We start from the raw sequence: 21377 nt of genomic DNA on the forward strand, positions 1-21377 counted from the left end.
AAGAAGTATATATAACAGTATACATGAACATCTGTACATAACGAAGTTTTCGGAAATACACTTTCAGTATGGAAGTGTGCTGCAGTGTCACAGTGCGCTAATCTGTTCTGAGGTGTGCACAATGAATGCTAATATATGCATAAGTTAAGATGGCTTGATGCTTCTCAGCTTGTTTGATAGCATCACTCAATCAAGAGGATCACCTGATGTGATGGTCCATCGTAAAACCCACAAAACCAGAATAATCATACAGATTAAGCACAGTAATCACACCTCACATACCTCCATCACTGTGCGAGATTCCAAAGTCAAAGAAATGAAGCTGTCATGCTTTATTAATGTCCATCCTTTCAAATGAGAGTGAAGTCAAATACAACCAACTTCGCCATGCACTAAAGTCTAAAGAAATACAAACGTCATTAAAAAAGCAAGTTACCACAGGCATCAGAGTACCACACTGTGGAGAACACTGTTTGCTGCAACAAAATTTGTCAAACAAGGCACAATGATAACATTAAAAAAAGGAACGATTGGTGTCAAAAGTAAACTATAGCTAAAAAATAACAATAGGAACTTCACTGAAGGGGATACAGGTTTACGTTGGCCACAAGTGTCGCAGTTATCCATTGACTGCCATACTTAAGTATGCCATAGCATGCATGCACAAATAGGCTTGAGCTTTTTCACAGTTAAGATTAGGCTCAACAAATTGCAGTTAATGTGAGCTTACATGTTTGCTGAACATTCCCGACAAGGCTGCCAAAACAACAGGATGACTCGCAGTATTCCGGATGGTATGTCTCAACTTCAGCATGTATTCACTCTCACAGCACATCCCGCATGACATTACTACAGCAAAGGTCACATCACAGCAAGTTTGAAAATGCAGGTTGCAGGACTGAAGCAGTTTAAGATCACCAAAAGCATGGGAGTAGAACTATAGCTACATTGCTCAAAGTGCACGCAAAGTCATTTTCGGCTTAACATTCGTCGATAGTGCACTAATCGAGGTGTGTGCTAGTGAAAGATGTGGTCACAGAGCTAGAAAGAAAGGAGTCTAACACAGCTGGGCTCAGGTTTATGTTTGACGCTTCCAAAACCCAGAGTGCGCTTTGGCAACCAGAGCCAGCTCCACACAGAATCAAGATGACTGTTGCTCATACAGCCACGGACTGTAATTTTCTTACTTCAAGGCGAACGCAAACAGAAAAATTGTGCTTGCAGTCTTATGTGCTCTTAGTGACATCAGAAAGCGCTGATGTAGCAAAGCTGCAAACACCTGACATTTTGTCCATGATAAACAAAACCGTAACCCCATTGTAACAACTAGCAGGCATGAATTCTCACTTCATGGTGGTAGGTTACACCAGTGCAGACTTTTCAAACCCTGTATGACACAAAGCCAGGCCTTACAATTCAAAGCTCGGGTAATGCCAACGTGTCCCTGGCTTGAATATGAAATACCTGTTGCCCAGAACGAAGAACTAGCAACAAGGGCTAGAAATTTACACAGACACTTCCACAAATGAAAACATCCATGCAACAGCATACTTCAGGTAACCAGCGTGAAGATGATGGAGAACAAAGAGAAGATGAACACAGGCAAAGTGCTGTCCTGTGTTCAGCACACACTGGTTTTTCAAGTATGCATTGATTCCAAGTTGCCCACCTTTCTACCTAAAGGAACGCTGACGCAAAAATTTTCCATCTTGTTTTCTCTGTTGCAATAAGTAGTTAACGATCAACTTGGCTGGAAACCTCGATTGCTTGAGTGCACGATGGTTAATTATTCGGAGACAGTTTTATAATGCCCAGTCGCAGTTTTGGTTTCGGAGAACGCCGAGAGAGGCGGGACCCAGAGTGGTTTCATTGTAAACATAGCTGGCTACGTAAGCACACAAAAACTACGTGCATGTAAGCACCGCGTTAACAACTCTTTTCAACGAAGGCTCTCTGGGGGCTGCTATAATCCCCTCTCAGACGTTGTAAATATACGTGACCCCTCCAAAAATGCACTGCCAAGGCAGGACCGTCAGCCTTTGTACTCCTGTGCAACTCCAAAAAGGAAGTGCTCCCTCTTTACATTGGAAAGGTCTGCTAGGAGAGAGCGCTCGCAATGATTATGGCGGCCAACACAAACTCGTGATGCAGGTTGTTTACATCAAAACCAAGTTGGTGTCAATGCCGTGAGGTGGCGCATTTTGCGTCCAGTTGGGCAACACACACTTTAAAATTTTTATGTAGATATGGTCTGGGATCTATTAGCCGTTGATATTTTTTAGATGATGTGTGTGTGCCCACACAAATCTATCCCACAAGTTGTCTCACCTTCCAAATTTCGTGTCAGTACTCCTTTAACTGACAGCAACAACATGAGATTGACTTGTGTCACTGTGTATCTAGTGAACTAATAATAAAAACGACCCACTTTTCTTCAAACATGCAAACAGCTTGAAACATAGCCACTGAAAAAACATCACAGACGAAAAAGCTAAAACGATAATTAAAAGTGATTGCCAGTAGTTCGCAAGTGTGAGTGTCCTACAGGTGCACTAATGGAAAAAGTTGAGCCATGTTATGAATGTATGGACCAGTTTTTTAAAATGTCCAAAGCATCAGATTTACCGAGAATGGTGCTTTTTGTGAGAATGGTAAGTAAGCACGGGGCAAGAATGGTGCCACCATCACGAAGATGAAGTAACAGCTCCCATATGTAACATTTTCAATTTCTAATTATTGTAAATTGCAATCAGCCACTTCAGGCTGCTATCATGCTGCTTTATTAGCGATTTTCATTAGAATTGAGAGACCTCTATATGTAGGCAGAAATGCATGACATTAGCAATCACCAGCATAACCTCGTCTAACTTCGGCATAGACCCTTAATAAGAGTTGTGAAATAACAGTAAAGCTCTTTCACTTGCAATTGTAACCTTTCGAGTTAGCCTTCATTTAAGTGTAATCTGGTAATTTAACAATCCAGACAGTCCGATTAATGTCCTTACAAATGAGTGATCAAACATGTAGTACTGTGTAACATATCACTGTAACGAAAAACATAATTCTAGCACAATGTAAGATCTGTGACATATCACCAGCAAGGTCCAATTTCAAAGCACTATAACGGCCCTTACATAACCAAGCTACTTATAATTATGGAACATGTTTATTTAGGCTGGCCTTTTTTTCTTTTCATTGGAGCTTTTTTTCAACCAAGTATTCGAACAACAAAAAGGCATCATTCTGCCAAGCACTGCACTCTTAGGGACGTTTTGAATAAGTGGCACTGATTTACCAAGAACAATCGTACTGTATGTCGTTTCAGCAAATACTCGCAATTTATTAAACACACATGGCCACGTAAGATGCCACATTAAAGAAACATGGCAAAATGAAATGACTGCTTGGGAATGCGTCCTATATCAGATGTAGGTGGAAAAAGTGATCGTGAGCACATTTATACCGCGTCGATCAAAAAACATGAAACGCAGCGTCGAAAAGCTGCTAACCTAATGTCTTCAGGATCGATAATTCCTGTTCTTTCACAACCATTTCTACTGCTCAGACATGCCACAGTCCTCAGTTTATAAACACACCTCTGCCTACCTACAGGAGGTTTATGCTTCAACAACTTAATGCTTGCAACATGCGTAAGAGTCTAACTACGAATTTATACTGCCACCTGCTATGTGGCTTTGGCCACAATTCGAGAACACGTTCCCGAAGCATTTATGACCTGGAGAAAGGTAAAGAAGGCCTACGATGGTTCTGAACTGGAACTTAATAAAATTCCAGGTTCACCAAGCACCTTGTTCCTCGCACCTCATCAACAGTTTAAAAACCATCTCTATATCACACTCCCTCTTCCTGTCACACGGTGCGCATACATTCCTTTGCCGCCCTCTCATGAACAACGCGGCGCTTATCTTAGTAAAAACTTCTCACACCACTCTACAAAGTCAATCGGACCCTTCCTTGTGTGGAATGTAACAAACCTCGAACTATGCGCAAGGCTGGTCATCACAGGACATCAAGGAAGCATGAGCTCTGTAGCATGCACATGCAAAAGCTGCAAGAAGACGTGTCCTGGACGTGGAAGCATTTCAGTCGCCTTTAGATAAGTGCGCGTAAGCCACACACGAAGCCGCAACAGGAAGCGCTTAACAGCTGCCATAACCGCTGCTAAGCACATTTTAATCAAGGTGCAATGAACATGGCTCTCTGTCTGAACAAACCAAAGCAAGAAATGTAGACTACAACATGAAAGCTTTACAAGGGTACATACAAATAAATATCTATGCGGAGGCAAACTTCACCCACTCAAGGTTATCACCATTTCACATTCATTGTAGTTTTTTCCAAAACTACCTTTTGGGATATGCTTTTTGACCTACATTCAGAGCAGCTTAAGAGTTAATAAAGGGAACTTTTACTGATGAGGTGCAGACAACCAACGTGTTGACCACATGGTCATATCCCAATGCTAACAAAGCATATGTGGTATGCTTTTGGATCTTCTCGACCATTAAGTGACTGCTCTGCTTTGATCATGTGGCGCATAGCAACCGTAGGCAGCAATGTCCCGAGGGTTGGTACTTAGCATTTTTGACATCCCGAGGGGACTTTGTAGGGTTCCGGCAGCTTTACCGACACATGCACCCTCAGCAACAAGGATCTATGACCGACATTCATGGTTCTTTGTTGCTCAAGAATTTGCAAGACTGAACCTACGAATCATTTGGTCATGTGTTTATCTTCGCTTAGCCTTACACAATGCAGCTTGCGTATCAGCAGTATTGAAATCATGGCATAATTTTCAAAATATGCCGAGGCTGAAATGTGAGCATCACATAACAAACGAAATAAAACAAATGCCTTAGATCCTATGTCACAAGTAGTACACGAAAAGCGATCTATCACAGCCTACAGAAACACAGCCTACTACGCTCTAGGACCCTTGTTTCCAAATAAAGAAAGAAAAGCAAAATGACTTAGAAAAAAAAAAAGCACTGCAGGACATTGACTCACCATTATCATAGCCTCACGAAAGAAATACTGCGCAGATAACAGTCACGCCTGTGTACCACCTACCAGCCTGCCTCAACAAATAAGTGCGTGACAAAACAAGCGTACCTCTATCCATCAAGTAGAAGGCCCGCGTAAGTGTGCTTTCCGGTCAACACGCACAGGGCCCACAGCTGCACAATGAAAGCGGATAAGGCAGCATTATATTGAACATTACAATGCCACGTCGAGTTAACAGGCATTTGATAGTAACTGTTACAATAATCACTGGTGAAAAATTCGTATAGCTTCGTCGAAGCTCACAAAAACGAAATAGCACTCCCACAACCTGAACACAGTTCAGAGCACACTGGGTGCCCCGAGTTGATAAACACTGGCAGTGCAGCGAGGCAAAGGAAAGGAGCAACAAAACGGCATCCGTGGCGAACGAGCGAGTCAGCTCGCCTCACCGAACAATGCGCGAGGCAGTGCGTGTAAGTGCCACACGTGCAAGGGGGCGATGCCGTCTACTTGTAGAACTTGATCTCGCTCTCGACGACGTCCTTGAAGAGCTCCTGCAGCTCTTGAGTGCTCCCGGGATTGTCCAGGTAGCTGTCCACCTCGCGGATGCACTTGGCCTCTAGCTCGGTCATCAGCGCGTGTAGCTCTTTGCCCGTTGCGCTTCCCGCCTGCATCGCCTTCAGGGCCTGCTCGTGGTGCCGGTACAAGGTGTGGCGACGGTCGACGGTGAACTCGAAGCGTGGCTTGGTCTGTACACGTAGCAAAAAGAGAGAAGTTGTCTTTTGTAGGTGTCATGTTTGTAGCTTCATGTTGGAATCGAGTGGGTGACATTTTCTCCCTTTCACGAACGTTGTTCTACCTTGCAACCTTCTGCAGAACTGACTTTCAATACTCAGCTACGAATGGAGTCCTCAGTCACGTGGATCTTCTTAAAACGCCTCGCAAGGCACGATAACCGTGAAAACATGTGCAGCGCGCATGCACCATGCATGCAAAGCAACAGGAACTAAAGGCGACGGGAAGGTGAAAGGGAGAGGTGTACAGTTGCATTAAGGGTTTTTTCTCCACACTGAGCGGCATCGCCTGGCACCGTAGCGCCCCTCTATGGTGCCGTTCTCCCCTATGGTATGTATGGATGACCGACCTCCTCCTTAAACGCTATGTTAAGAATGCTTGAGCATCGTGTGTGACAAACTTGTGAACTATATCTCTCCAGCTGTTGCTGTGTCATTAGGATGCTAACTGGGATGCACAATAAATTCATTATTATTATTATTATTATTATTATTATTATTTTGTAGTATTTCATGCAATTATAATCATCATCAATTACCATACTAAGGGCAGTACGCCCCCCCCCTCTCCTTGGAAAGAATCTGGATTCGCACCTAGACCCAATCAATCAATCAATGGTCAAGATACCACAAATTCATAAAAAAAATTCAGGGCTCTACCTTGTCATCTTGCATTTTAATTTTGTGAAATATTTATTTTAAAAAAAGCAAGCTCACACTGTGCCAACCAGTCCATCAGTCCATTCTCATAATCCATCTACACCATCTAAGCTCAAGGCGCACTAGTAATTTTCTGTAACTATTAATTTCATGGCACATATACTGCAACTGCAAAAATGATGTCACACAGTTTAGTAGGCGGAAATCCTGCAATTAGCACATTCAAGATATATATTACAAGTATGTGCTAAAAAATGCACTCATGCATTAGTTAAGTTATTTTTGTTTCGCCTGCAATGACCAATAGAAGCGCAAAGCAGGAACAACAATGACACTTCGAGTGGTGACAAGAACCCACGACAACTAAGACCGTAATAAAATTGGCTTACAAAGAAAACTTCAGCAATGAGCAGACCATACCTTAGCTGGGTCATGCTCAAACACGGGCGAGACGGTGTGTCGCGAAGGAAGCACATGGTCACAGAAAATGAAAGGCTTGAACACCGAGTGCGCCGGGTCAGGTGTGCCCGTAAACCAGTGGCAGGAAAGCCTCTTGCTCGAAGCAGGAGCAAGCACGGAAACCTGGAAAATGTGCCAAACAATGAAAGTACTACAGTACTACATGCACTTTGTCTAGTAAGCTACGGCTGCTGACGTTGTTGAGCATGCCATCCTTAAAGTGCCCCTCTCCAGGCCCCATTGCAAAATTCGGTTGCACACTGGAAGTTTTAAGGCGCTGTCTAGTGAGGATTTGACCGAAATGATTTTTTCCAAATTTCTTTACTATTGGACAAGTTAGAAGAAATTGAATTAACCTCTTTCCATGCCTCGCGTAGGCTAATTTTACTGCCACAGCGAGCACTCTTTCTCAGTGCCTCGACTGGAGTCTGCAAGCAGCGTACAGCTGGCGTCAAAAGTTCGAAAGACCACTAGGGGTGAAAAAATTTTTAATTGCTCAGCAATTTGAGTTTATCCGGTACAACTGCAGGTACAACACGTGTTGTTGGCTTGTCTTAGAACAGGCCGGAAACCTAAATTCAAGGTTGCCCGTCGAAGCAGCAGGAATATTCAGCCTTTTTTTGTGTCTTGTGGTTAAACTTTTGACGTTGAATGTGCCTTCCTTGCGTTTTAAGAAATGCTGGAGGTGCAGGAGTGTGTCATGTTCCAGTGACAAACCCCGTGCCTTTTCTTCCTGTCTTTTTAATTTGTTCCGTGGGGCATTTCTAGTAGTGTCACTGTGTGCTCTGTTTGCCTGAAGAACCAAAGTCGCGTTCCACGGACATTGACATTTGAAAGAGTGCCTGCTGTGTAGCATATGCGTGCGCGAGTGACTTCAGCTCTTTCTCGAAGCATGGCTCCCTTGAAAAGAAGGGTGCATGGCCTTCTATTTTAAATACTAGACTATTTTTGCTACATGTGGGCGTTTCGTACCTCACCGACAGAATCTCCGCCGAGCGATGTAGGTGCCGAAATTGCTCGCAATGCCAAAACCTGGTGAGGGGCCCTTTATACTCTGCAAGCCATCATAGTGCGTACTCACAGGATGACTAACAAAAGACACACCTCATTATTTCTAAAGACACTACTTTTCTATTCCACTTTTTCAAAGAAGGCTGCAATGCTCTAGCTTCAATGCAGAACAAGTAAAATTGGCTTTCATTGAATTGCAGATGTGCGAACATTAAAATGTGAACTTTCTACGGATCACACGAAGCCACAAGCCTGCTTGGATTTGCAACGAATGTCCACATGTGCTGCTTCACAGTGACATGCACGCTTGGGAAAGAAAAACGGCAGAAGCTTGGATTTCCTACACGCTCATTGCAGATGAGAAGAACAGCTCATTGCAATATGGCCATGGATGGCAAAAGCATGCCTGGTCAGCCCAGAACCACAGGATTCGGCTCCACGAAATTTGTAACGAGCGTGCCAGTGCGTAGTCAATGGTTCCATTTACCTGGCTGGCAGCAGTCGGTCGCTTGTGCTCGGAGCTCCGACAGATCCCGCTATCCTTATCTCTCAGCACTGCTGTCATCGAGCTCACATCAAAGTCACCTGTGAACGAGAGACAGTCACGGGTGACAGAACTCGTGACCGACATGAAGAGTTCTCTTTACTATCTGACTCACCACCCAAGGTATTATTAAACTCCCACTCTTCAGCTAGAACAATGAAGACAGATTCAACTGGCTGATATGGAGTGCGTTCGCGTCTTTCCATCATCCACTCACTTACTTGTAAAGCATTTTCTTTGTTCCGTTGTCAGTTCCAGAAAATCACAGCACGCAGATACACTACTGCCTGCTGAGTATGTATGAATTTAGCACATCAAAAAAGATAATAATTCTAAAAACTGTGCTTCTTTCATCCAATGGCTGCATTTTTTTATGACAGGATGCTCAATTTAGAGAAGTAGCACTGAAAGCACTCCTCCTGCAGCAGTAATCACTCGTAAAATAAACCCAGGAGAATGGAGCCTCTGTTTCTAGAATAGGCCAGAGCAGAAAGATAAGTGGTAAACCTGTGCTGTGATCTGGGTGCAGAGCAAATTAATATATTTTTTTTTCGCATGCAAACTTGGAAATGTCGAGTTCAAGCATGCATTAAAAAAATATGGCCAAATGCTCCAGATTAATCAGCATAACTTTTGTTTGCGTATCCACAGAGCAACATGGATGAACAACGAGGCTACCAAATCCACGGCCAGAACATGCTGCTTTCTTTTCCTATCCTGCACTGCTGGTAAGACTGCAGTATTCTTGGAGTCTACTCAAAGAAATGTAAAAGGTACGACAATGCAGATGCAGAAGCGAAAGCTGAAACCATGCATGCGTGTATACAATGACCATACAGACATTTGCAATAATAATAATAATAATAATATCTGGGGTTTTACGTCCCAAAACCAAGATATGATTATGAGAGACGCCGTAGTGGAGGGCTCCGGAAATTTCGACCATCTGGTGTTCTTTAACGTGCACCTAAATCTAAGTACACGGGCCTCTACGATTTCGCCTCCATCGAAATGCGACCGCCGCGGCCGGGATCGAACCCGCGACCTTCGGGTCAGCAGCCGAGCACCGTAACCACTATACCACCGCGGCGGACAGACATTTGCAAGAGTAAGAGGTTAAAGAACACTGAAGGTGCAATGTAATAAGCCTTGCTACATCGGATGAAAGAAACTTAGATTGCATGAAAAAAAATAATACTTGTATAGGTAGCAATTCCATATACTAAAGGTATGTTCTTCCATACTAATTCCAGACATAAAATGTGAAGTCCAGACATATAATCCATAAAAGTCTAGACATAAAAGTCCAGACATAAAATGTGAATGAGTATTCATCATTCGTGACTGATGTGAGTAAGGCAGTAGAGTGATCTTGCAGCTAGGACTCTGCCACGGTTTCTGTGCCAAAGCTCTTCGACATCAATTACGCAGATCTGTCCTAATTGCAGTCATATAGTCCTGCAAGTCATCCGGGCCTACACACTGCACACAGCCACATTAGGATCCAAAATATTGCAAGTGATGTTTAGGATAACTGCCAACTGGGCATGTTAGTATAGGTTCATGATGAACCTATGCCACAACGAACCGTGCATGTAGCACTTTTTTCATTATGAGGAAGTGATGTGCTTGCAATTTTTGAATACACGCATATGGTCCGTGGATTTCCAATGCTTTTTCAACATACTCGTTGAGCATAAAAACATGCGTAAGCAAGCTCACGGGAGCTAAGTTCCCGCCAGGAAAGCAGAGCACACTGTACCAGACAGATGTGGTACAAAAAATTAAGGTTGGTGAATAGGGTGGCTATGAAAACCAAACGAGACACAGTGTGAAATACCGTGAGAGTCACTAGTGTTAACAAGTGAGCAAGCAACAACTATGCTATTTGATGAACATGCATCTTGTATGAATGCCAGTAGTACTTGATGCTACAGTACTTATAGTTCTAGATGTCCTTAGCGATCCATCGAAAATCATTAGAAACATTCAGAACGCATTCACGGGGAAAGCGGCTAAATGGTCTGGATGCCGTCATGCATGCGGTCAAGTTTTTCGAACCTAGTATTCCAAACAGTGACGGCTTCACTGTCGATCATTTTGTACGACTGTGACTAACAAAACATTGAACCTCTTATATGCACTTATTATTTTTGCTGGTAGTGCAGCGTCGACTGTCTGAGATTAAACTAAGTACCTAATGGCATTAAAATAAGTACCCGAGTCCCACAGCTCCTGTGGTATACGGCAAACACAAAATGTCAAAGAATCAAGAGGTTCTTTATGCATCTTATCTAATAAACAGCAACTGTGTCAAAAGCATGCATAGCCTATGTGGTCATTCGGCAAGGTGAAGTTATTAACTGAGCTACACTTCCAAAGTGACTGCACGACTTGTGAAATGTCATTAAACACAACTGCTGTACGGTCACTTCTCAGGCAAATCAAAACTTGCTCAGGAAGACTGCAACCAGACAAGGCATCGGTGGGAGAACTAAAAATATGAAGTCCAAGCCAAAAACGCATCACATGTGCTATTTGAAAAAGATGAACTGGGCTTGTTGCATAAATAAATAGTAAGTGCATAAATATCAGCGAAATTTCTATTTTGCATTCTTCCTGGAATTCTGAAAGGGTGTGGTGATTGACTGAGTGTTCAGGTTTCTGACAAAATAATTTTTAGGACAGTCACGTCTAATCTCGATTAGTGCAATCAGATTTTTTACTGGCCACCTGTTCTTGCGATACACGGTCTCTAAGCTAACTCGTGCCAAGCTTTAAATAATTGTGTGCATTGCAACAGTGTCCTCTTGAACAAAACAAAGTAGTAGGTCTAAATAAAGGAAGAAAAGAAAAAGAAGTAGCATGCACTCGCATATGTAAGCTTTGTAACACATAGTTAAATTCAAAGCCGAGATGCTGAAGGTATGCGTTCTGAACTTGTTCTTGTACTGCAAGAACATGAAGGATGAACATGAAGTTATTGCATTGTGCTCCAACTGAAATTCAAAGGTCAAAGCAAACTGAAATGGTGACAACACAATTTAGGAATGAAAAAGCACGCTTACAAGAGTAATGCAGCCTTCTTTCATATTATTAATTACTGCATGTAGAGGCAAGCTTTCCAATTGAGCTTTAATATTTAGCTAACTATGGCTACTGCCTCGTCAGACAAATAGTTATGTACAACGGTTGTGAAGAGATGGGGAACCAAGAGAACAAAATAATTAGTACTACTTAACGACTGTAATTGCATGGCACTTAAGATTACTGTGTCAAGCACAACAGGTTTAATATGCAAATATTGGACAATGTGAGCAGAAAGCTATAATAAAAATGTAGAAGAAATGACAACACATCACTCATGTAAAAGGAAACCCAAAACTTTTTCAAGGCACTTGGCAGAATTTCGTTTTTGTCTGCTTATGCATTTTTGATGGCAGCTGCTGCTCTGGCTACCACTTGACATCACACCTGCTGTATATGTAATCAGGAAACAGCTCCGTGGCTTGTCCGTCAAATTGTACAGTTAGCTGTTAGTTGGCTGCTGACTGAGACTACGAGGTGTGAGTCTTTATAATACCATCCACCTTTCTAACAACACTACACTGCTTTCTAGGCAGAGCCACTGGTACATGTCCAACAAAATCTTGGAGCACACTTGAGCTTCGCCTTCAAGAGTAGAACGCAACAGCGTAGCCAGGCCTGAGCATTGCCTTCCCAATTGCTAGCCTGGCTTCAGTTCTCGGTGGATGCCTCAGTCTCTAAACCGTGCCACAAGGAAATTTACGTCTGAGCACGTAACATTGGCAGTTTCAAACTATCTTAGAATGCCTACTGCAGGTACAGTTACGAAGTGCCCACTACGCCATAATTCTTCCTTTTGCAAATCAGCGAAGGGCCCACTACGTGTCTGTAAGGCAATACGCGAACCTATGCAGCTGCTCACTTTGTTGATCATTTTGCTGATGATGATTTTTAAATATGTCTGAGCGCTTTGTAATGGGTGGGCCTTTCAAACATCCACTCTTTGTGCAATTCACATGTTTTGACGCCTCACGTGATCCTACGCTTCTGCCATGCAATGTTACATGTGTTAAGGAGACTCCTCCCACTACATGACATTCATATAGCAGTGTTTTTTTCCGATGCAGTTTCAAGAAATGGTGTGGCCCTGTGGTAGAACACTTGCTTGCCACGCATAAGGTATGGGTTTGATTCTCACTTGAACCAAAGGTTTTTATTTATTTTATTTGCATCTTTCTCGATTTTTTGGTCACGGACAACGCTGATTTTTCGCTCACAAATAACGACGCCGACGCCGGAATTTCTGCGAAACGAGCTCTTTAACGCTATCGCGTTAAAAGCAGACACAAAATAGGACGGCCCCAAGCTAAAGAAAATGTCAGCACAACAGCCAGCCCAGTTAGCTACAATCTTTGAAACTGCGCATAGGTAGGTATGTTGTAGTTCTACTTTCAATATGAAGAGAAGAGAAGTAATTGATATCTGACATGATTCATGAAAAGTGCGATTCTTCAACACGGACACCTCTTAACTGGTACTAGAATTCTCGGAACTGCACACCACAGTAGGCAGCAGGAGGTTCCCTTATGTATTTACGTTGCTTTCATTACAGTACCAGCTTTCAGTCAGATGACTACCACTGAGAAGAGAAAGGAAGAGCACAAAGGAAGGGTGCGAAGGAAGGATGCAAATGGTGTTGTATGTACCTGGCTGCCTGTGGACACAAAGGAGCCGGAGGACATGCAAATGCCGCTACGCTTGTCCCTGAGCACCCTCATCATTTCCTCCTCTCCAATGCCGTCTAAGAAAAAGGAAAAGAAAGAAGAAAAACAAACAGAAGGGATGCCTTTATCAACTCGCGTATATTTAACCTATCACTCACGATAATGCACGCTGTGTTATGCAACAGAGACACGTCTACGTGTTTGCAGTGGTTGATAAGGAGTGAGTTTAACTGCGTGTGAACACAAAGAGTGCCGTGCACTTGCATAAATAAAAGGCTACGTCTGGCAGACAATAGACATACATGTGGATCAAAGCGTATGCATGCTTTTGACGCAGAAGAGTGTGGCAAACACAGTTCCCCGAAATTTCTAACTCTGCTTTGTCAGAAGACACTACCCTAGAGATTGTCATAGAGGGCCTTGTGAAATCCTGTAAGATAACTTTTTAAACTTCACAGCTAATTCCAATTGGTTGCACGGAAGTGGTCGGTATCGCTATAAACTTTTCGCCGAGTCATTACATTATTGACGCGCTCAAAACTAACCAAATCATGAAAGTGCGCTTCAATTGTAGATCAAGGTGAAAACAATGCGTAATCATTTCATATTATCAAATGGAGGAGAAAGAGAGATATCCAACAACTCAAAACACCCAAACCAATAACACCCAGTGTGTTAGGATCAGATGCAATAAAAATTTTTTTTCAATAGCACATACATCATGAACAGTGCCCTTTATACTAATGTTAACACAAACAAAAAGAAACTCTGCAAAAGTACCGTTACTGTGGCTTAAAGACCTTAAAAAATATTTTTACGGCTGACGAAAACACCTTTACTTAGCCCAAATTCTGTTGTGATTACATTGCACACAACAATCCCAATATGTATTTTCCTTCATTATTTGCAATGCCTCTACTAATCTGAAGGCACAGATAATTACGATCACTGAAACATGCAGGTAGCCAGTAAACCCTTTCTGTGGAGTAGGTGGGAATCGTGCCCCTCTCGGTGGCAAGTGGCAGCCTGTTTCCTCCGCATTTACCTAGTATTTGTCTTTGACATGTGTTCAGTAATAATAAAAGCTGGTAAACTTTAAATTCCTGAAATAAGTTTACCATTTTGCTGGCTTGTAGGTTCTTTGGGGCATAAAACAGAGTCACACTTGAATAAAACTCAACAATTTCATCAAACGCCGTCATGGCATCAGTAGTTGTGTGTTACTGTCTGTTGGCACTGAGAGTGAAACTTAACTTATAATGCAACTACAATCTGGTCCTTACATTTTGTAGATCATTATATACAGAACAGTTATACTAATCAATGGGTCAGAATACATATGTATGTTGTCTTTGGCATACATGTTCAGATTTCGCTCATTTATTGAGCTGCCTTAATGAACCAAAACAACAAGTGACCATGCACATGGTACATAGTTTCTGCTGTTTTACCAAGTAAACCAATATTACATTTCAGCAACTAGCCTGTACTAAAGCTTTGCAATATAAAAAGCATGTTTGTTATAAAGTGTATGTATATGGTTTCATGGCATATATAACATATACTACAGGGTGTTTATTTTTTAGACAATACAGATTTTTTTATAAAAGTTCTGTGACAGTCAGGCCTCTGTCTTTTTTGCACATGAACTCTATGTCCAGGCGGAAAAACTTTTCCACAGCTAAAGTTACATTGAGACGACTAAATACCAAAAACTCATTACCGTAAAATGCCGAGCAAGCACCCCCCCCCCCCCCCGACGGTGAAGGATAATCCAACCAGATATGGAGGGGGGCGCTTGCTCGATCCCGGACCGAAATTCAAGATGGCGGCAGGAGAGCCACTAAAAATTAAAAAATGCCCGTCCACGTTTCTAATGAAATGCGTTATTTATTTATTGTTTTTATTCCCCCTCCTCACTGTCAAACCATTAAAGCAGCGACCGGTTTGACCAATGTACCACCGGCCACATGACAACAGAATTTCATAAAAGACATTAGATACGCATTCAGTGTTCTCATTCTTGTCGCTCTTTTTAAACAAGCGATGCTCGTTTTGAAAAAAAAGTGGCCGCGGAGGAGGAGGGGGGGTGCTTGCTCGGTCATTGGAGCTCATTTTAGATCTCCCGAAAAAGGGAGGGGGGCGCTTGCTCGGGAGGGGGCGCTTGCTCGGCATTTTACGGTAGTTAACTTCGTAAATATTGATTTGAGGGCAGTTTCTTATATTAGAAAGTTGTAGTGCGCGCCAATTTATGGCATACCCATTTTTCAGAAATCACGAAAGCTACACATACAATTATAAATCATCAAATTTTAAGGGTGAACTCGAAACTGACAGCGCAGGGCACGTAGGAAACACAGCTTCTCTGTTACGTTAGAGAGGAACTACATGTTACAAGGAAGTGACGAAATTTGAATCAAAGCGTGCCGAACGAGAATATCGTGAGGAATGTTGGCAAGCATTCTGAAATACATAAACAGGCAGCTTCTTGTTTGCGTGCGATGTGTGGTGCTTATCTGTTTCTTTCTTAAACTATAAAGCGGTGCGAAAAACTATTTTACTTGTTTGCCAGAAGGAGCACTGCAGTGGCTAAACCTCTGGGTTTTATGCTACACAGACAAAGAAAAGGTTGATATTGCAGTCTTCTTGCGCATAGCAAAAATTCTGATAGAAAAACTGATAGGCTATCAGTTTATTGACAGGTGTATCAGTCTATAGTTGTATCAGTCTATAAGTGTATCAGTGTATAGGTGGATCGGTCTATAGGTGTACCAGTGTATAGGTGTATCAGTCTATGGGTGCACCAGTCTATAGGTGTATCAGTCTATGGGTGCACCAGTCTATAGGTGTATCAGTCTATGGGTGTACCAGTCTAGTACCATTCTACTGCATATAAGCCCACAAGTGAATCGGTGCTTAGCCGACTGGCAGGTGGGCCACTGCATTAGAGCAAGCAGGACACAGATGAACACAGAAATCAAACAAAATCTTTTATTTGATGTTCCATTGACTTCTTAATCTTTTGATTTCATCAAATCGTTAATTTTGTTTGCGAGCGCCTTATTTAGTATCTTCTTCTTTTGCTCGACCTCTCCAATTGGAAAATTGCTTTTCAAAAAATGGTTGAAGAAATCTGCATGATCAAAAACAAAGCAAATTATGGGCACTTCTTAGGTGACAATTATATGCACTCGAAACAGAGGAGTTAATATGACAAGGAAATAAATATGAGTGCTATCAGTCTGTTTTTTTTTTTTTTAAATTAGTTTGTTGATACTTGCATAAGTGTCCAGCTCCAGTAGACAAAAATACGAAGCTTGAAGCCTTAGTAAGTAGTTATAACACAAGTTGGCAGTGGAATCTCGGCTGATCTTACTATTATGCACAAAAATGCAGCCAACTACTTTCATAAACTCCAGTCAGACTGGGAAATTTTACCTACCAGAAAGCACAGCGTATTTTTCTTTATCCAAGGGAGGTTTTGCCTCTCCCTTTGTCCGGTTAGAGGCTGTTCCAATTACACTCCGCCCAACCAAGGCTGCAGTTGAATAAATGGCAACAGCCGCCTCACGAACAAAGCGTGTTTCGCTTTTTGTGCTCATGAGGCGGCTGTACAGGCCCTCAGGAATGGTGATCCCTTTGCCCAGATGCACCTATAAAACAAGTTAAAGATGATGTGCACACAACAATATGTCAATGCACATTTTCTCATTACAGCAAAGCATTATACCTTTAAGACAAAGCACACTAGAGTTTTACAATACCTCTCCGTCAATGGGCACGTAATCGGCCTCCCTCGCACTTGTGTGGGCCACTTCAGGGCTGCCCGGGGTCGCTGTGGTGGTGCGCAGTGGCTGCACGGTAGCGGTGCGCGGCGGCTGCATGGTGGTGGTGCGTGGCAGCACGTGGCGATGGCAAAGGCGCAACTTGTTGTTCTGGCTTGCGGCTGCAGCCCTCACACAGAACGAGGTTTTTTTCTGCAATAAAAGAGTGTATGCAGAAACGTATGCAGCAAAAGAAAGTTAATCGCACCCTTAATTGTCACAGTAGCTTCCTAGGTCTCAGACTGAAGAGAGACCAGGGTGTGCAAGGCCAAATAACATAAAATAGAGCATGCAGTTGAGATATATGCTATGAAAGTACAGTAATAGGTTGGGTGTCACATTTCAAAACCATGATGTGATACGGGGGACGCCGCAGTGGAGGGCTCAAGAAATTTTGACCATCTGGTGTTCTTTAATATGAGCACCATGCTGTGACAGCATGGAGAAGCATACTTACAAGTGATTAGAAAAACATGCCCGCATCACTTCTACGTATCATCATCATCATCAGCCTGTCTACGCCCACTGCAGGGCAAAGGCCTCTTCCATGTTCCGCCAATCAACCCGGTCCTGTGCTTTCTGCTGCCACGCTATACCTACAAACTTCTTAATCTCATCTACCCACCTAATTTTCTGTCTTCCCCTCACGCGTTTGCCTTCTCTTGGAATCCAGTCAGTTACTCTAATGACCACCTGTTATCCTGCCGACGTGCTACGTGCCCGGCCCATATCCATTTCTTCTTCTTAATTTCAACTATGATATCCTTAACCCCCGTTTGTTCCCTGACCCACTCTGCTCTCTTCCTGTCTCTTAAGGTTACACCTATCATTTTCCTTTCCATCGCTCGCTGCGTCGTCCTCAATTTAAGTTGAACCCTCTTTGTAAGTCTCCAGGTTTCTGCTCCGTAGGTAAGTACCGGTAAGATGCAGCTGTTATATACCTTCCTCTTGAGAGATAGTGGTAGACTACCATTCATGATTTGAGAATGCTTGCCGAATGAGCCCCATCCCATCCTTATTCTTCTAGTTATTTCCCTCTCATGGTTCGGCTCCGCGGTACTACCTGTCCTAAGTAGACGTACTCCTTTACAACTTCCAGCGTCTCGCCACCTATCGCAAAGCGCTGTTCTCTACCAAGATTGTTCCACATTACTTTAGTTTTATGCATATTAATTTTCAGACCTACTCTTCTACTTTCCGTATCCAGTTCAGTAATCATGAGCTGTAATTCGTCTCCCGCGTTACTCATCAATGCAATGTCATCAGCGAATCGCAGGTTACTGAGATACTCTCCATTAACTCTTATCCCTAATTCTTCCCAATCTAGGGCCCTGAAAACCTCCTGTAAACACGCGGTGAATAGCATTGGAGAGATCGTGTCTCCCTGTCGTACGCCCTTCTTTATTGGGATTCTGCCGCTTTCTTTATGAAGGACTATAGTGGCTGTGGATGCGCTGTAGATTTCTTCCATTATGTTTATATAGGCTTCGTCGATGCCCTGATTCCGCAGTGCTTGCATGACTGCTGATGTCTCCACCGAATCAAATGCCTTCTCGTAATCTATGAAGGCTATGTATAGGGGTTGGTTGTATTCCGCGCATTTCTCTATCACCTGATTGATAGTATGAATATGGTCTATTGTTGAGAAGCCTGTACGAAATCCTGCCTGGTCCCTTGGTTGATTAAACTCTAATGTCGTATTAATTCTGTTAGCAATTACTTTTGTGAATAGCTTGTAGACAACGGACAGTAAGCTGATGGGCCTGTAATTTTTCAGGTCCTTGACGTCCCCTTTCTTATGGATCAAGATGATGTTGGCATTCTTCCAAGATTCTGGTATCCTCCCTGTCGAGAGACACTTCGTATACAGGGTGGCCAGTTTCTCTAACATAATCTCTCCACCGTCTTTCAACAGGTCTGATGTTACCTGATCCTCACCAGCGGCTTTGCCTCTTTGCATTCCCTTTAGGGCTTTCTTTACTTCTCCTGTTAATACTGGTGGGATGTTTCTACGTATGATATGAGCTTATATTGCATTCTGCTTTCAGCAAAATTGTACGCCATAAGAAAAGTGCAACTTACTGATGTATACAACACTAGCAGCAGTGCATGACAATAGTTTATAAGGAAATAATAATCAAACCTGTTTTGAAAATTTTGCTGCATAGGGCCTTTTCGAGCATTCTTATTCGGTCCAAGAGTTTTGAATTTTCGGCCTTCAGCATATTCACTTCTTCTTTGAGAAGTTCTTTCTCGGTCTTTTTTCCTCCCTCAGCATCACCAAACAGGAGGTCTCGCTGCTTCTTCTTAAAATGGCTGCTCACATCCTTCATTTTCTGTTTAACAGCAGCTTGACGCTGCGTTTCCTGCAAGTGCATAGACAATTAACCCAACATTATAATTTCACAGCTTATAGCTTGTTCGCAACTAAAAACAGGGCGTATTTGCGTCTTGAAGGAAATTTCAACAGCGCGGGAATAAACACGAATGCACGAAGAGAGAGAGCTGACTCGGACAAGCGCTTGTCTGTGTCAGCTCTCCCATCCGCGCTAGCAAAACAATTCTGAACCAGTGACTTGTACAGAAAAAATGACTATAGGCTGCGCTCATACAAAGATATAAGAATAAAATAAATAGCTCTTCGGCATATTGCAACTTTACCCCCACCTGCAATAGCAAATACGACCGCACCGACGTCCGTGCGGTAGTGGAGCAGCGATGTTCTGATATATCTCCAATGGGGGGTATATCAGAGCAATGCCTCGTAGGGCATTGATTAAAGCATCGCTGCACCATGTGTGATACGGCACCACGTGCAGATCAAAATTGGCTGTCGGTAATAATTAGGCCGCAAAGTAGCACATCAGCTGCAATGTGAGCGATTGCAACTGACTGCACTTACTTCTTCAAACGATCCATCCACTTCATTTGAACTGCAGCTATAGGAGGAGTCGCTGCCAGGTCTTTGCGGAATGGAAGTTCGTTTTTCGGTCGCCTTCCTTGCATCGTCCTCGGTAGCTAAAAAAACATGACGAGTGGATAATTTCAGAATGACTGCTTCCTCATCTTTGTTTTTGTATTTGGAAAACAAAGAGGCGGTCATGCACTTACCGTAAAGCCCAATCACTTGAGCGCACGTGGTAGTGGTCGCAGTGTGTTTCATCTTTCCAGAAGACTTTGTACCATTTGCGAGGATTAAAATCGCTCGTATCGTTCGGCTTGAGGTGTTTACATGCAGCCACTGGGACGATTCGCTTTTCGTTGTCGTCGCGGAAACGAACGTACGCGAACATGCCGCCGAAGAAATGCACATGGACGCGCGCTACCACTCAGCAACACACACAACAAAAACGTACGTACCAACGCGCTGTTCATGACGATGGCGCTACCATTTGTGGGTCTCAACAAAATGCAATTTCGTTTTTAAAAAACTAAGAAAATTTGCTTCATGTTTTTACAAGTTTACACGGTATTTCTTTTTAACTCACCGTAAATAAAAAATAAACAACAATGAACATAGTGTCGCCTGGTTAGGGTGGCTAGCCTGGTGTCGCTCGCGTTGGTCCGTTGGTCGCATCATCATCATCATCATGGCCATCGTGATGGCCATAATGGCAATCGAGTGTGACCTGAAGAGCCCTACCTCGTTGCACGTTATCTCCGATGTTACATCATTGTTTATCATCGTTTCCGCGCCGCGCACCATCTTCAAGGCACGGCAAGCAGGGTGTGAATGTGAAGCCTCGGTCTATGCATCTTGGACCCGCTTAGATTGTTCATCGCGGCCTCACCTTGCGTGGACTCCATGAAGCGCGCTATTTGAAGTTCGCGTTCAGTTCGACGAAAGATGGATTCAGCTCAACCACAGCCTCGATCAAAAAGAAGGAAGCGCTATTTGGAGCCTGGATCGCATTATGTAGTACCTCGGTCAACGAGCCTATATCAAAAAGCGGCGGAGGCGCAATCTGCCAGCCAGCCACGCTCTAGCAAGAACATTCCTCAGTCTTTAGCTGGTAACGGTGGTTCTGGAGTAGCGGCGTTCGACACTCGAAGTCTCAGTGATGCACACGGTGACAGCGATGGAAATCCTGATCCCGACGACACGTACGACTTCGAGGAGAGTCCGCTCTCAAGCGATTCCGACCAAACTGCAGATTCGGCTCGCGACGATGTAAGTATGAGCGACCCACGAAGTCTCAGTTATGCACATGGTGATAGCGAAAAAAAGTTGTTCTTCTACCGGAGGATGTGGACAGAGTGTGCGTGCACATGAAAGTTGGACGAGTTTGCTATGTTGCTGATGTACCAA

The 21377-nt window shown here is 43.2% G+C and overlaps 1 protein-coding gene and 1 long non-coding RNA gene across 2 annotated transcripts in view; both read right to left on the reverse strand.

Annotated features, from left to right (window-relative positions):
• Positions 1–317: 317 nt before the first annotated feature.
• The window catches only part of LOC119386821 (secernin-2-like), a 169570-nt gene continuing 148510 nt past the window's right edge, over positions 318–21377 (reverse strand). Inside the window, 3 exon segments of the mRNA XM_049413257.1 lie at positions 318–5774; positions 6900–7061; positions 13227–13321. Of these exon segments, the coding sequence (XP_049269214.1) occupies positions 5532–5774; positions 6900–7061; positions 13227–13321 (500 nt within the window). The 3' untranslated portion in view covers positions 318–5531.
• LOC119386822 (uncharacterized) lies at positions 16233–20417 on the reverse strand. Its single transcript, XR_005182387.2, has 4 exons — positions 19971–20417; positions 19212–19434; positions 16687–17221; positions 16233–16377 (listed from the first exon to the last, which is right to left on the reverse strand). It is a non-coding gene; the product is annotated as an uncharacterized LOC119386822 (long non-coding RNA).

Source organism: Rhipicephalus sanguineus, chromosome 3, assembly GCF_013339695.2.
Source record: "Rhipicephalus sanguineus isolate Rsan-2018 chromosome 3, BIME_Rsan_1.4, whole genome shotgun sequence".
Lineage (NCBI taxonomy): Eukaryota > Metazoa > Arthropoda > Arachnida > Ixodida > Ixodidae > Rhipicephalus > Rhipicephalus sanguineus.